This window comes from Podarcis cretensis (genome assembly GCF_951804945.1).
Source record: "Podarcis cretensis genome assembly, chromosome: 12".
NCBI classification, from domain to species: Eukaryota; Metazoa; Chordata; class Lepidosauria; order Squamata; family Lacertidae; genus Podarcis; species Podarcis cretensis.
In genome coordinates, this window is record NC_137181.1 from 11,532,657 (window position 1) to 11,546,955 (window position 14,299).

Genomic DNA, 14,299 nt, shown 5'->3' on the forward strand with positions numbered 1-14,299 from the left:
CTCAAACCACGAAGTAGAGGAGACTCTGTTTCCTCAACTCCCCCCCCCCACATCCAATCTCCACAGCTGAGCCTTGTTTGATCTCTATGACTGTTCCTTCCCTCATCCCCATGCCTGATTTCCAATTTCAGACATTGTGATATATCAGAATATTGTGATGTTCAGCTGTTGATATATCACAACGTTGAAAACCAGATATTGCTCAGCCCTAATGTGTTTTTAGTATACCTAAAATAGGGGCTACCCCGCATTTTGTTCTAAAAATTGCTTTGCAGAGGTAACTACCATAGACTTATCAAAATTTTCAAAAGTAGAGGGTCCGTGGCTTGGCTTTTGAAAAATAGGGGGTCCTCAGTAATTAACTAATTGGGAAAAACTGACTTGGAGTAAAAAAAACAACACCACATATTTTTACATGTCTGTTACTATCAATGCAACTTATGAAAAAAATAATCCTGAGAATCTTGAGTTAAGAGAAGTCTATCTGACACTGAGAGCAAAATATTCAAGATAATGTTATTGTTAAATAATGAATTTCATCTGCTCAAAATCATGGTGCTCTGAGTGCAGTCGTTCTCTCACTTGTGGGCACACACACCCTCTTGCTGCTATTATAATTTTAAGCAGACTTACAAATCCTCTGGGAAGAGATTTACCCAGCTTTCTACTCTAAATTGTTTTTTTCCTCATTAATAATCTTGCAGTGCTAAAAGCAAGACAAAAGAAATTATTTCCCTCAAGTACTGCCTCTGAAATCAATTCAGCATCTGCCAATCAGGAGAAAGACCAAAAGAAGTTGTTTCCAAAGCTAGTGCTACGCTGCTAGATACCCAATTAAGAAATTCCTTACCATTTGCTGGTGGTATGTATGGCTGACACATGGTACAGTCAAAGCCACTGTCAGCCGTGCTTTCAACTTCCTCGTCTGTGTTTAAGTTTTGACAGATTGTGTGCATCCATCTGGAAGTTAAGTTAAAAAGGAGAAAATGAAACGTATACCATTTTATGCCAAAACACCATTCAGACTCTCTTTAGATTGAAAGAAGCACAGAACACGTCTACCGCTTTAAAAGTTTTCCTGTAAAGAGGTAATGATATGAAGACCCCAGAGGAAGTCTGCTTTAGTCCCAGAAGATAGTTGTTAAAACTGTCAGATAAGACAGGGGTACTGGGTAGATGGTTTGTCCACCCAGGGGAGGAGTTCACTCTGTGCTAGATGGGATTATACTCTCCCCAAGCAACAGGCTGTACTTTGGGAGTGCTCTTTGCAATACAGAAGCAAACTGCACCTCTAAATGTTGCATCAGAGGCCTGGCTTAAATGTCATATTACATCATAGTTAAAAACAAACTGTGAACAAACATCGTGCTGGTGCATGCTGCCCAACATTTCTCACTCTCTGTTCCACCCCAGTTCCTACTGCTGCCGTGCTACAATGTAACAAGCGTGGCTTGTGGTTTTCCTCAAACAAACCATGAGCAGTAAGCCAAGAACAAATCTTGATTTCCATCCTAGTTTGTTTGGACAAAAACAAATCATGAGCCTGGGTTCAGACATTATGATGAACCAGACTATGGCTTGTTTCCAAGAATGTTTAATCACTGGACACCAGTGAGTTGCATGTCCACATTCAAATATACTTGGTTTTAAACTATAGTACAATGTGATGTATGAACCAACTCAAAAGTGCCATTTATCAACTCTGGATGAAGAGGTAACTTTCTTTTTTAAAAAAACAACCATGGTGGTTTTCTTCTTTCTGATATTAGCTACAGCTTTTTCTTTGAAAGAGGCTCTCTCTTATTGCAAAGCGACTCTGATAAGGGAGAGAAAGTAAATTCCATATGATAAATTAAAACAATCTTCAATCAACATTACACTATGAGCAAATTATTGACGTATGAAAATATATAATTCACTGTGTAGCAGAAACTCTGACCTGTCACACTGTCTGCATTGCAGAATAAGCTCCTCTTCTCTGTAATTGCAACAGCAGACTGGGCAGGTAGATAAACTTGCACAGGGAGCACACTGTGTGTAATTATTTTGCCATTCACATCTAAGACCAGGAGACGTAGCACCACAATGTCTGCACCAAACACACCTGTAAAACACAAAACAATATCTTTCTTAACATGGGCTCATGGCAAGATTCACTGCTTAACTTTATTAAAATACTTATTTTAATCTTAAAATTGTATTATCTTTAAATTACAGCAAAATGTAATTTTCCAAATCAGCCTTGACGTATTATATTAATTAAAATAAAATATAGTCAGATTAAAACAAAACATTAAAAGTGGAAAAAAAACAAAGTTACACATACCATTTGCATTTCCAACCTCCTTTAGGAACTGTCTGCAGTGGTGGATCTAGGCAGTAAGTGTGATAGCTGATATCACAATCATCACAAAGGAGCAGTCTTCCCGGATCTGTAGCCTTCCCACAGGCTTCACACACAGTGCATTCCAGACACCTCCAACCTTTGTGGAGCACCACTTTTGTTATCTGCATAGTGGAAGACAGCAGGGAATTATTTATGGAAGCCAGACAACCTCAGTTGATTTACAGGCTTGTTGTTGTTGTTTAGTCGTTTAGTCGTGTCCGACTCTTCGTGACCCCATGTCCGACTCTTTACAGGCTTATATTCTCAATAAATTTGCTTCTATCATTTGGAAATAGTATTTTTTTAATGTTTATGCTCTCCTTTTTGTTTTAGAGGGAAGTCCTCGTTTTTTGAGAAGTCAAAAATATCCTTGCATTCAATAGCAATGTACATTGTGCTCTCCAAGATTATGGATGAAAATTTGTTTTAGGTTTTTTAAAAAATAAAATGGCCCAAGTGTAAGGATTCAGCGTACTCTCAGTTATTGCAAATATGAAAATCAAGATTCACATTTACTGAAATTAAAAGACAACGTAGTTCCAAAATCTGGAGAAATACATTTTGCTCTTGATTTACAAATCTATTTTGCATCTCCTCCCCATTATGGCATTTAAACAAAAGTACAATAGTGCCAAATATTACTTTCCTAATCTTAAATATGGCTATAGTTTAGAAACATACACTGAAACTTGAAAAAAGAAGTTTTTCGAAAAGGTCCATCATGGTACCTGACAGAAGCAAGGCACAATGTTCCAAACCTCTAAAATCAGTCTTTACCAGTGTATCTCACAGTGCAAAAGCCAGTTTACATATCACTCTGTTGCAAAGTGATCATGTGAATACCAACCTCACATTGCTTATTTAGAACCCTAGAGATTCTCTCCCACTAGCAGAGATGGTTGGGGAAATATGAAGTGTTCATGCTCTGTGAAAAAAGCGAGTGTGCTCCAGTTATGTCATACACCCTCAAAAGGAGCAATTCCTTGCAAGAGGTAAGAAGTTGGTACTGGCTAGATACCATACAGTGGTACCTTAGGTTAAGTACTTAATTCGTTCTGGAGGCCTCTTCTTAACCTGAAACTGTTCTTAACCTGAAGACCACCTTAGCTAATGGGGCCTCCTGCTGCTGCTGCGCCGCCGGAGCACGATTTCTGTTCTCATCCTGAAGCAAAGTTCTTAACCTGAAGCACTATTTCTGGGTTAGCAGAGTCTATAACCTGAAGCGTATGTAGCCTGAAGTGTATGTAACCCGAGGTACCACTGTACTCTCAAAAGGAGCAATTCCTTGCAAGAGGGAAGAGGTTGGTACTGGCTAGATAGTTCTTTCTTAGACAGTTGAATCTTCCATCTTTCTTGGGGGGGTGGGGGAGAAAACAAAAGAGAGCTGCTCCTGACATGCTAAGTATGAGAGGGCTAGAACTGTCTCCTTCACAAGAGTACAGGAAAAGTCATGGGGCAGGCAAACACTGGTAAGGAAAGGTGTTTGTAGGTTCAGGATTTTAAGCAATCAAACTAGTATTGGTTTTGCTGTGATCATTAAGAGTGTAATGTGTGAACCAGCTCTACCACTCCTGAATGTTTTCTTTTTTCATTCACTAGTGTAAGACAACACAGTGGTGAAAGACATATGTAAATAAAAGGAGATAGGCTTGGAAATAGTTATCCAATTCCCTTCATAATCAGGGTTTGAAATGCATTTTAAACTTTGCTTCAAAACATGCTTAAGTCACATTTTCTGTTGGAGTAATCAACCTAAATTTTCTTCAAAGCAATTCATGAGGATTAAAATGGGTACTTTTTATGGAGTGTTCAAAAGTTTACCCCATCTACTACACTAATCATTCTGTGAGAACAAAAGCTGTCTAGAGTGTGTTATAGCTTCAGTACAACCCTTTCATAAAAGTGCATGTGATTTAATAAATTAAAATAATATTCCCTTTTTAAATATCTGCACTTAAAAGACAATTCATTGTTTATATGCTGAAGCAAATAGCTTATTACCTGTGCATGTCTTCCCATAACTATCCAAATTGAACTTTTTGCACATTCTCTCCTAGCTTAATGAATGTAAGAAATTAACTACTTCAGTTTCTGAAAATTCTGATAGCCAACAGACAAAGTGAATTAACCGAATCTTACTGCGGTCATAAATGAAAATGAACTATATTTTTTTAGGAAACCAGCCTTAAACAAAACAAATCACCCTATACTGCTTCATATCTTAATACTTAGGTTATATCCAGCTCAATACTGAGCTGTTATCTCAATACTTTCTTTTAACCATCTGCAAGATAAACGGTGCTATTTATAGCTGAAAAATTACACAAAGGTTAACTTCTCTTGCATTTATAAAATGTCATTTAATTAAAGTGCTTTGTCAGTTGCATACAAATAATGGTCACATTTCCAGAGGAATATTTTACAAGCTAAAACACTCCTTAATAATGTAAAAACTGGAATCAATGCGGTGTATGCAGGGACAATATGCTGACAATAATTTCAAAGTGCTCACCTTAATACTGACACAGTATGGATGGTAACACTGACCACACTGAGAGCAGGCAAGCAATCGTCCTTCTGCACCTTGGCCAAAACTCCCACAAACTACACACATATCCTAGAATATCAAAGAAACATTTTCAGGTAAACAACTAGTACTAGGTAATTAAAACATGGAAGAAATATACACCTTTAATCCATTTTTAGCAAACTTTGTTCTCTTTCAAAATTTTAGGTGTATACAGTCTCCTCATTATTATCAATAATATACCCTATGTATATAGGAAAAATCAGTAATACTAGTAAAGCTACCTTGAGCATTTTTGTAAGGACAGGTAGTTAAAGTCTTAAAACAATTTTAAAAATCTACAAGAATTTCCAAAATATATTAGAAGCTCACTGCAAATGTCCAAAGAGAGATGGACCAAAAATATCAGCTCAGCTTTGGATCTAACTCACCTCTAGCTTTAAAGACTACTAGAATTGTGGCCAGAAGCTACATAGCAGCCAGTGTAATAACAAGGGATGAAGAAATGCTATTACCTGATGCAAAGTAAACTTGTCACTGCTAGAAAACAGAACAACAGTATTGTGCATTGAGTTTTCTTCCTCGTCTTTGTTAGATGAAATGTCCATATCTGTGACCTACAAATAAAAGAAAACAAAAACTTAACAGTTTTCTGGCAGTAAAAGCAGATCATTGTGAGCAGAGACACGAATCAAGACTTCTGCCTGCTCAAATAATATGTTTGAGATTCTTACCCCTGGAGAAAGAAAAGATCCAATTCCATTTTTAAGTTTCGATCTCCCCCGTCCACCTCTTCCAGAAAGGCCTGCACCACGTGGTCTCCGCTTCCCAGGAAACCCTGAGCCACGACCCTATTTAAAGCATATTAAAACATTTAGATGGAACTAAGCAATGCTTCATAGAAATGTTCCTTATAACGCAGACTTTGTAAGAATACAACAGGATTTTGTATTTTGCAACACAGCAGTATTTTTCACATGAGCATGTCCCACAGCAGGGACTGCAGATATGAACAGATCTTGATACACAGCATGTAGTGAGGGTTGCAGCTTATGAACCTTTGTCAAGTTTCTTATTATGAATTTTGATCCAGGTGGGGTTTTTGATTTAGTGGGAGTCATTTGCTAGCAGAAGAGGAGGAGAGGAAGTTTTTGCTACCCAATAATCTATCCTGAAAGGTCACCTGGCAAATAATGTTTCCCTTCTCTCTGATTAGCAGGCACCAACTAGATTCCACTCTATGCTTATATCCTGCATTGGCTTAAGAGTAGCTTCCCATCAATCTCATCAAAGGCATGCCTAACACTGTACACAGCGGCGTAGCGTGGGTTGTCAGCACCCGGGGCAAGGCAAGTAATTTGCGCCCCCTAACCCGGGGCAAGGCAAGTAATTTGTGCCCCTAACCCCTAACCTGCCGCCGCTGCCAGCTTCTTCTTGCTGCTGCCTGGGCTGGTCGGGTGTGGTTCTCTCCCGCGCTCAGCGCTGCGCTGGGCGGCCGCTGCACTGTCCCTCCCCCAGATAGTCCCTCCCTCGCTCTCTCTCTGCTCCGCACCGCAACGCACGCCTGGCACCCTCCCCCTCCACAGTGGGCGGCGACCTGGCAGCTCGGATCGGATTCGCACAGCCAGCATTGCAGTGAGAGAGAGTGAGTGAGCCAGGTAGGGGCAGAGAGCTGCGAGTGCGAGCGCACCCCCCCCCCAAATGTTGCGGCTGGTGCGGCTGGGCCCTCCTGCACCCCCCACGCTACGCCACTGACTGTACACGCTATTCACAAGGTATGTAATAGGCATTGATGACTTGAGAAAATGGGGAGGGGGAGTAAAACTATTGCTTGCTGAGAGAAAATTCATAACAATGTTCACTCTAGCTCCACAGATAGTCCTAGAAGGATGTTATCAACTGAAAGTAACAACACACCATTAGCTTACATCATTAATAAAATTTGTAAATGATACAGGAAGAAAGGACACGTTTTCATGAAACTTAATATTAAATTAATAGTACAATTACTGATACAAACATATCAATCAAACGTGGGTGTGCTGAAAATGAGAATACTGTACAAATGAACAATTCTAAGTCTCATGAGAAGAAAAATTCTTTTCAGCTTGTTCAGGTCTTAGGCTGGTTACTCTAGATACAGAGTTCATCTCTTCTAATAATGTATACAACTAAATGTTATTTTGAAACAGGAAGCACAACAAAAAGCAGCAGCACCTAGTGAACAAGAGGTAATACAATAATCTTCACAAAAATACTGCAAAAATAAAAATATTGATTTTATCTGTACTGTATCTATACTATGCTGATAATCTTTCAGGGCACATTTAGTATTTCAGCTTTTGAGATTTAAAAAATTCTTAGGCTAGATTCTGGTGAAGAATTCTGGAAAATTCAGAACCTTGCATACTATTTTGTGATATTTTGGTTAACCTAATAAAGGTACTGTCCTAATATGGATTTTTGAGCCACACAGCTACCTTTACTTTTTATGTTAGTAACAAGCTGCCATTAAACTCTTTGTATGGAAATAATAATCTGCAGCCCTTTGTGTGAGACCTTCTGAAGGAGGAGCAGAGAAAATTAGTTTTACAGCAACCTCTAAAGTATGCACTGGCCACTGGAGGTCTCAGACACCATATACATTGGTCTCCCATCTATGTTTTATTTCAGACTCCATCCAGATGATAGCAGGAACTCATAACATACAACATGGCCCAGTTACAGTGTACAGAATACACCCTATAGGCGTTAAGCACCGCATACAGCTGAATTAGAAATTGACTCAATGTTCATTCTGCATTCACTGAGAGAGAATGTAGGGATTTTTAAAAAGCAAGTTATACAGCTGTTTAAAAATTGGGTTTAAGTAGCATATTAATTTAGCTATGCTTCAGAAGAGTTTTCATTAGTATCTTTTTATAATGGAGAACAGCAGAGAGATAGCAAAGGATAACAAGAATATAAATACAAATTAATTACCACTTTGATGCTCCATATGGCACTGCCAGGTAGCGGTCTGGACTTAAATGTTTCCCGACCTTCTGAAATGTCTGGGGACCAGGAAGGTGGGCTCACTGTATTATGGCTACTCCAAGCCCCCTAGGATATGTCAGGTGAGAAAATAGATGTATAAAACTCAGCCAAATAAAAAAAAATAAAGAACGCAAATAAAAAGTTCTGAAAGCAAAGCACATGCAGGCACACAAATACTTGGTTTAACAAACACATGGATTTACTGGGATAAATTTCAACCTAGCACTCACATTTATACAGGATGAGCATCAGACTTCAAGTGTGAATAAAATGTTGATTAAATAATAAATACAAAAGAGAAGCACTGCCGGAAAACAAAAGATTGCTTGGCATGAGGAACAGATGAAGTGTGACTGTGATTTAGTTATAACTTTTATTACTACAATACTAAACCAAGATACACCTATTTGGGATCATGGCTGTATTTTTGTGGCAATATTATTTCTGTATTTCAGTCTGCATCTTGGAGAAGGCAACTGACTTGGGCTATGTTGTGTGACTGTTAAAATAAATTTTTAAAAATTACAAACCAGAAAAGCTAAGAAGCATAGCAGACAAAAATGGATTAAAATAAAAGGTATAATATGAAAATGAAAAATAAACGAACAGTTAAAATATCCATGAGCTGAAGCTATACCACCCAAGCACTATTTAAAAAAACAACTGAAATCCTTATATCAAATAAAATTAGCAAGCAATCATGTCTATAAGTGCCTAATATACTGTATTCTGTAGAGTCCAAAAATGGACTAAGATTGAATTCACCAAGGCAATTTCATGAGCTGAATTGCGCATATGAGTTTTCTATACTTGCACATAACTCTTTATGTATAGGAATAACAATCCCTAGGTGGAGACTGGGGATCAGACGTCATCTGTAAGGATCCCAGAACTGCATTTGCAATACTCTCCACCCCCAATCCTTGCTAATCTTTATTTCACTTTTGCTATGCATCTACAGTAAGTGTAACAGGTGGCTGTTTCTTTGAAAAGTATCAGTAATGCTCTCAGTTTCCACACACAAAAATATTTAGGAATAAGGTTCCTCAGATTTCAGGACTGGAGATACTGTGGCCCTCCAAATGTGACTGAACTGCAAGTTCTATCATCCCGTGCTGGCTAGTACTGATGGAGTCCCACAATGTCTCTGGAGGATAACAGCTTTCTCTTCCCTCTCATAACTGGAAGAAGTCTCTAAACTTTAGGTACCCTAAGAAATACAGTTGTTTTATCAAACAGACACATGTACAACAAAATCTTTCAGGCTACTCTAGCGCTAAGAAGTCCTGTAGCACTAAAACTCCACTTTCATGCCTAATAAAAGTACTAAAATATGATTCTATGAAATTTCATCCTAAATATACTAAACATAAGAATATTTCTACATTTGTGTGTGCAGCTAGCTTCTTGAAGGTGTCAGCTGTCAGTTATATATACAGACAAAATAGCAAAATATGGTTTGTCAAGAATCAGGAAATAATGAAAGCAATTAGCACATGTGAGTGAATGCATCATCAGAAGATTAATTTGCTAACTACCCAAATCATAATCTGGTGCCATGTCTAAATACGACCATTATCTTCAAAAGAGATTCTCAAAAACAGGAAGAACACTCAGGCTTTTGATTAATGTCCATGAAAGCACAACTCAGGAGAAAGCTCATTTACTTAAAACATAAATAAAACAAAAAGTAGTAATTGGTGTGCACTCTGAAACAAACCGCCATTTCCTTAGAATTGATATTCATTAATAAAGAAACACACAGCATCAACAACACAGATCAAAAGTTTAAGAAAAAAAGTTAATAACCACTACACTGCCCAGTGGAAAGTCCATTCCTACTTGCCTATAATGAACAAGAACAAAGCAAAGGTGGGGCACAGCCAGCAAGTAGCAGGAAGAGGCAGCAGTTCAACAGCAAGCAAGTTCCAGTCTGATATTACAGATGTGTCCTACCTCTATTTTTTCTGGTTGATCATGCAGAAGTGGATTATCTATTATTAACTGTGCTGTCAGGGAGTGTGACCCTGATGGAAACCAACTCCTGCACAACTCTAACCAATCAGAATGAAGAAGAAGCACAACACACCAATAATATCCACCACTGGAAACTCCAGGGTCCTGCTAGAACTATCAAATTCTGTGCAGCTTCCTTTTTCAAAAGGCTCCTGAGCAGCACCATTAAAACAAAAAACTAAGCTGCATCTATCCAGCGAGCCTTTGCATACATATTGGTCAGTGTTGGTAGTGGTAATTATTTTTATTGAGACTTAAGGCTGGCTGGTAAATGTGCATAATATTGCTTTGCCACAACTGCCTTCAAAATGGCAGCATGTTTGCTTTCTCTCTATCTAAATCCCCAACATTATCTTAAATGAAACCTACAAGTTAAACATAGTGTGGTCAGAATTTATATAATTATGTCCCTACATCAACTTCTGTTGTAAATCATCAGAACTTCCCATGGTCTGTGTTAGGATATTCATGTAAACTGAAATAGTATTCATGTAATTCCTCAAATAGCTTAGGCAGCAAGCCATATTTTCTGGAAATAAGCATGCATGGGACAAATCAAAATTGTGTTTAAAGATACACTAAGGTTGCAGGGGAGGCGAATAGATCTTGAATTTCTTCTGTGGCTCCCAACATTTTTTAACAGGCAGTGTCCACTCAACAGCAGCCTTTCTGTAATGGATCATGTGTCCATGGCAGCCATTTTATGATGGTGACCACAACATCTTCTCAAATCTCAGATGTGCTTATGGAAAGTTTCGGACTCCTGGAACATAGGTGGTAAGAAGAGGCACTCTCACAGTACATTTAGGCAGAGCAGGAAGTGCTGCCAGTCACTGATACACTTTTTACCAACTTCTTAATAGCGAAGTTGCATGGCTAACATAGGCTTTGGACTTCTGGGTTGGCGCCATCGCCGAATGGCGGACTCCCTCCGAGCTCCGGAGGGAGCCTGCTCGGCAGGGGCTGGGTCCTGCCGTGCCGGCGACGCGGGGACCCTCAAAAACCATGGGCGCTGAAACCCATGGGCATGGTGACTCGGCTGGCACCGTTTGCGCCCCCCCCCGACCACGCGAAGGAGCCTTTTTAAAGGCTGCGGAGCGGGTGACAGGGGGGGGGTGCTGTGAGTCCTCCGCTTCCCCTGCCGAGCGAAGCCGCATGCCATTTGGCGGAGAGCGCTGACTTCTTCCATTGAAAATCTGGACTTAAAAGAACAACCCGTGAGTAATTGGAACTTGGATTAAAAAGGGGAATAATTTTTTTCTTAAATTCGGAGCGAACGGGGGAGGTATAAAAAGGAAGTCAACCTCCCCCCTGTTGTAGAGAGCTAAAGCAAAGGACCTGACAACTAAGATCGAGCGCAACCTTTTCTTTTGATAAAGATATTAATTTCGCGATGGAAAATTATAAGCTGGGCTGGAGGAGAAGAGTGGAATGTGAATTAAAATACAACCCCCCCCCGGAAGCCCCGGGAGCGATCCTTGAGAGCGCCTGGAGAGGAGAAGTAGAGGTTTTGACAGCTGTCAAAGGAGCTGCCAAACTGAGAACAAAAAGAGAACTTTGTTTCGAGGACTTTGCTGGTTACATTTGTTATAAATTGGACATAAACTGTTTAAAATAAGGAATAATAAGTTACTTTGACTGGTGGGTGAGATCGGGAATGAAACTGAGTTACTATAATCCCTCTAGAGGAGCTGCGGGTTATTACAAGTATCGCTGGCATGGAATTTGAATCAGACATTTTATCTCCTGGGAAACTGCAGAAATGGAACACTATTTTGTCTACAGAGGTCTACACACTAAAGGAGACAATAGATTTATCTATTGAAGAATGGAAGGGACTTGACGTAATGTTTTGTTCCTGAATAACAAAGCCTCTGTAGAGGAATTACAAGCTTTTTGGAATTAGAACATTTCTGCAGGAGAGCAGGGGAAAAAAAAAGAGAGAGGAGAAGAGAGAACAACAAAGAACAACAAGAAAAACAAGAACTGGACAAAGGTGGAAGATAGACCCTTTCTAAGATTGGACATTTGAAATTAAAGATGATTAAAAGATGGCAAAGATTACTAAAAAGACGGCAAAGCGGACTGGTGAAGGATTATGGCTTAGATTATGGTTTTAGATGTGGGGGCTCCAGGAGACAGTGGATATTGATGGACATGGGGAACGCAACAGGGAAAGGGGGGAGGGAAATTTGGAATCCAAAGGGTGTTAAATTATATCTTATTCTTTTTTAATTCTTTTATGTTAATCTGTATCTCATATCAAAGAGGGGAACTCGTGGAAGGGAACAGTTCGATTTTAGGGGATGGGAAAATACTTTTTAAATTGGGTTAATGATAATAATTTTAAAATTTGGGGTAAGAATTTGTTGAATCTATTTGAAAGAATTGGAATACAAGAGGGGGTGGGGAGGGGGAAGTCCTAGAAAGATGATATTGAAAATAAGGCCTTAAATTTGGATGTTTTTCTTTTTTTGTTATATTTGAAAATCTTTAATAAATATTATTAAAAAAAATTAAAAAAATAACATAGGCTTTGAAAAGCAGACCAGTGGTCCTGAATCTCTTCATTTCCTAACGTTGTCATCTTTCTTGAAGAGAATTTCTTATTCTGCCAGCTACCCGTCTACAAAAACATTAAGGCCTACACAAGTATACCATCCAAATGCCATCCAAATTAGTGGGGGTAAGTACTCCCATTACTTACCTTTTTGCAGTCAGGCAATGTTTCCAACAGGCAAAATTTAAAAACACAAATGCAAGAGACCCATTTCCCCACAAACTAATTCCTAATAAGTAGTATGAAAGCTAATTGTCCTTTGCCAGAAGAAATACACAAAATCCTATATATGTCTAGCACATGATTTAGGGGAACAGATAACAAAAGATTAAAAATACAACTTAAAAGGTTACATTCTAGCACCAATATAGTAACCAGAGAAATGAAAACAAAAGACTGAACTGATAGCATTCAAAAGCATAAGATATTTGCTTATAACACAATATGTTTCTAATGGCTTGCCTAGAATGAGTGTTTACCTTCCAAGTGCTAAACTGTCACTTCCCCCAATAATTGAGGAAGGAAGGAAGCAGGTTTCGTACATTAGGTATGTTCCATTTTATCTGAATTGCACCCAAAATCTATTCTTGACAGCTAGATAAGAGGCAATTTTGAGATACGAATGCTTAAAGTTTTACATACTGCTCACTCAAGTGGGTCTTATTTTGCTTCTTCATTTCCCAAAAGCAAAACTGTTTATCTATATAATTGGTCTTTTTCTAGATTACAGTTTCTATTGATTCTCATGCGGTTGGTTCTCAGACTCGCAATTAAAAGAGTAAGCAATTAATACATCATACCAGGCATGTTCAACTTTCAAGAGACTGCGACCTCAAAAGTTGTTGAGATTTTTTGGGAGAGCCAAAAAATGGATCTGCTCTGAGTAAAATTTAGTATGCTGCCCTTCAATGTAGGCCCAGTTGCTGGACTCTACATTAACATATACTGTTAATTTTCTTTCAGAGACCTTAACAACTTGTCCACCTAGACATATATTTCTCTTCTGTGCCCCTGCCCATTTTTTCTAGTGCTGCCACTGCGTGTCAGGGGACTAGAAGTCTTCCCCCAATCAGTCCCTTACATGCCTCCTTTTTGCCTTTTCCACCATTAGAAGAAGAGTTTGGATTTGATATCCCGCTTTATCACTACCCAAAGGAGTCTCAAAGTGGCTAACATTCTCCTTTCCCTTGCTCCCCCACAACAAACACCCTGTGAGGTGAGTGGGGCCGAGAGACTTCAAAGAAGTGTGACTGGCCCAAGGTCACCCAGCAGCAGCATGTGGAGGAGCGGAGACGTGAACCCGGTTCCCCAGATTACGAGTCTATCGCTCTTAACCACTACACCACACTGGCATCAGTAAAGCATCAGTAAAGCCAGAGGTGCGACGGCAGTCCACCTTCCTTGCTAAGGAAGAGACTTCTGAGGGCAGATCTTCCAATGGACATAGGATTGCACCCATAACTATACAGTTGTACCTTGGAAGTAGAACGGAATCCGTTCCAGAAGTCCGTTCGACATCCAAAGCATTCAACTCCCAATGCGTGGCTTCTGATTGGTTGCAGGAGCGTCCTGCAGCCAATCAGAAGCCACGCTGGATTTTTGGCTTCCGGAAACTGGAACAATCACTTCCGGGTTTCGATTACTTGGGAGCCAAAAGGTTTGAGTTCAAAGGCGTTCAGCTTCCGAGGTTCCACTGTATATGCATTATTGTTAAAGAGAGGTTGCAAAGAAAATATAAAATGGATTATAATTTAGTAGAAGTCAGTGAAACCCA

At 39.3% G+C, this 14,299-nt stretch overlaps 1 protein-coding gene across 12 annotated transcripts in view; it reads right to left on the reverse strand.

Annotated features, from left to right (window-relative positions):
- Positions 1-14,299, reverse strand: part of KMT2C (lysine methyltransferase 2C) — a 159,582-nt gene that overhangs the window by 55,021 nt on the left and 90,262 nt on the right. For 11 of the 12 annotated variants that reach the window (XM_079996271.1, XM_079996270.1, XM_079996275.1 and 8 more), the window contains exons 14-20: positions 7,896-8,015; positions 5,648-5,764; positions 5,429-5,530; positions 4,899-5,003; positions 2,327-2,508; positions 1,940-2,104; positions 851-960 (exon numbers count right to left, since the gene is read on the reverse strand). In XM_079996271.1, coding sequence (XP_079852397.1) covers positions 851-960; positions 1,940-2,104; positions 2,327-2,508; positions 4,899-5,003; positions 5,429-5,530; positions 5,648-5,764; positions 7,896-8,015 — 901 coding nt within the window. The remainder of the gene's footprint in view (positions 1-850; positions 961-1,939; positions 2,105-2,326; positions 2,509-4,898; positions 5,004-5,428; positions 5,531-5,647; positions 5,765-7,895; positions 8,016-14,299) is intronic. The other variant, XM_079996280.1, reaches the window with a different exon arrangement.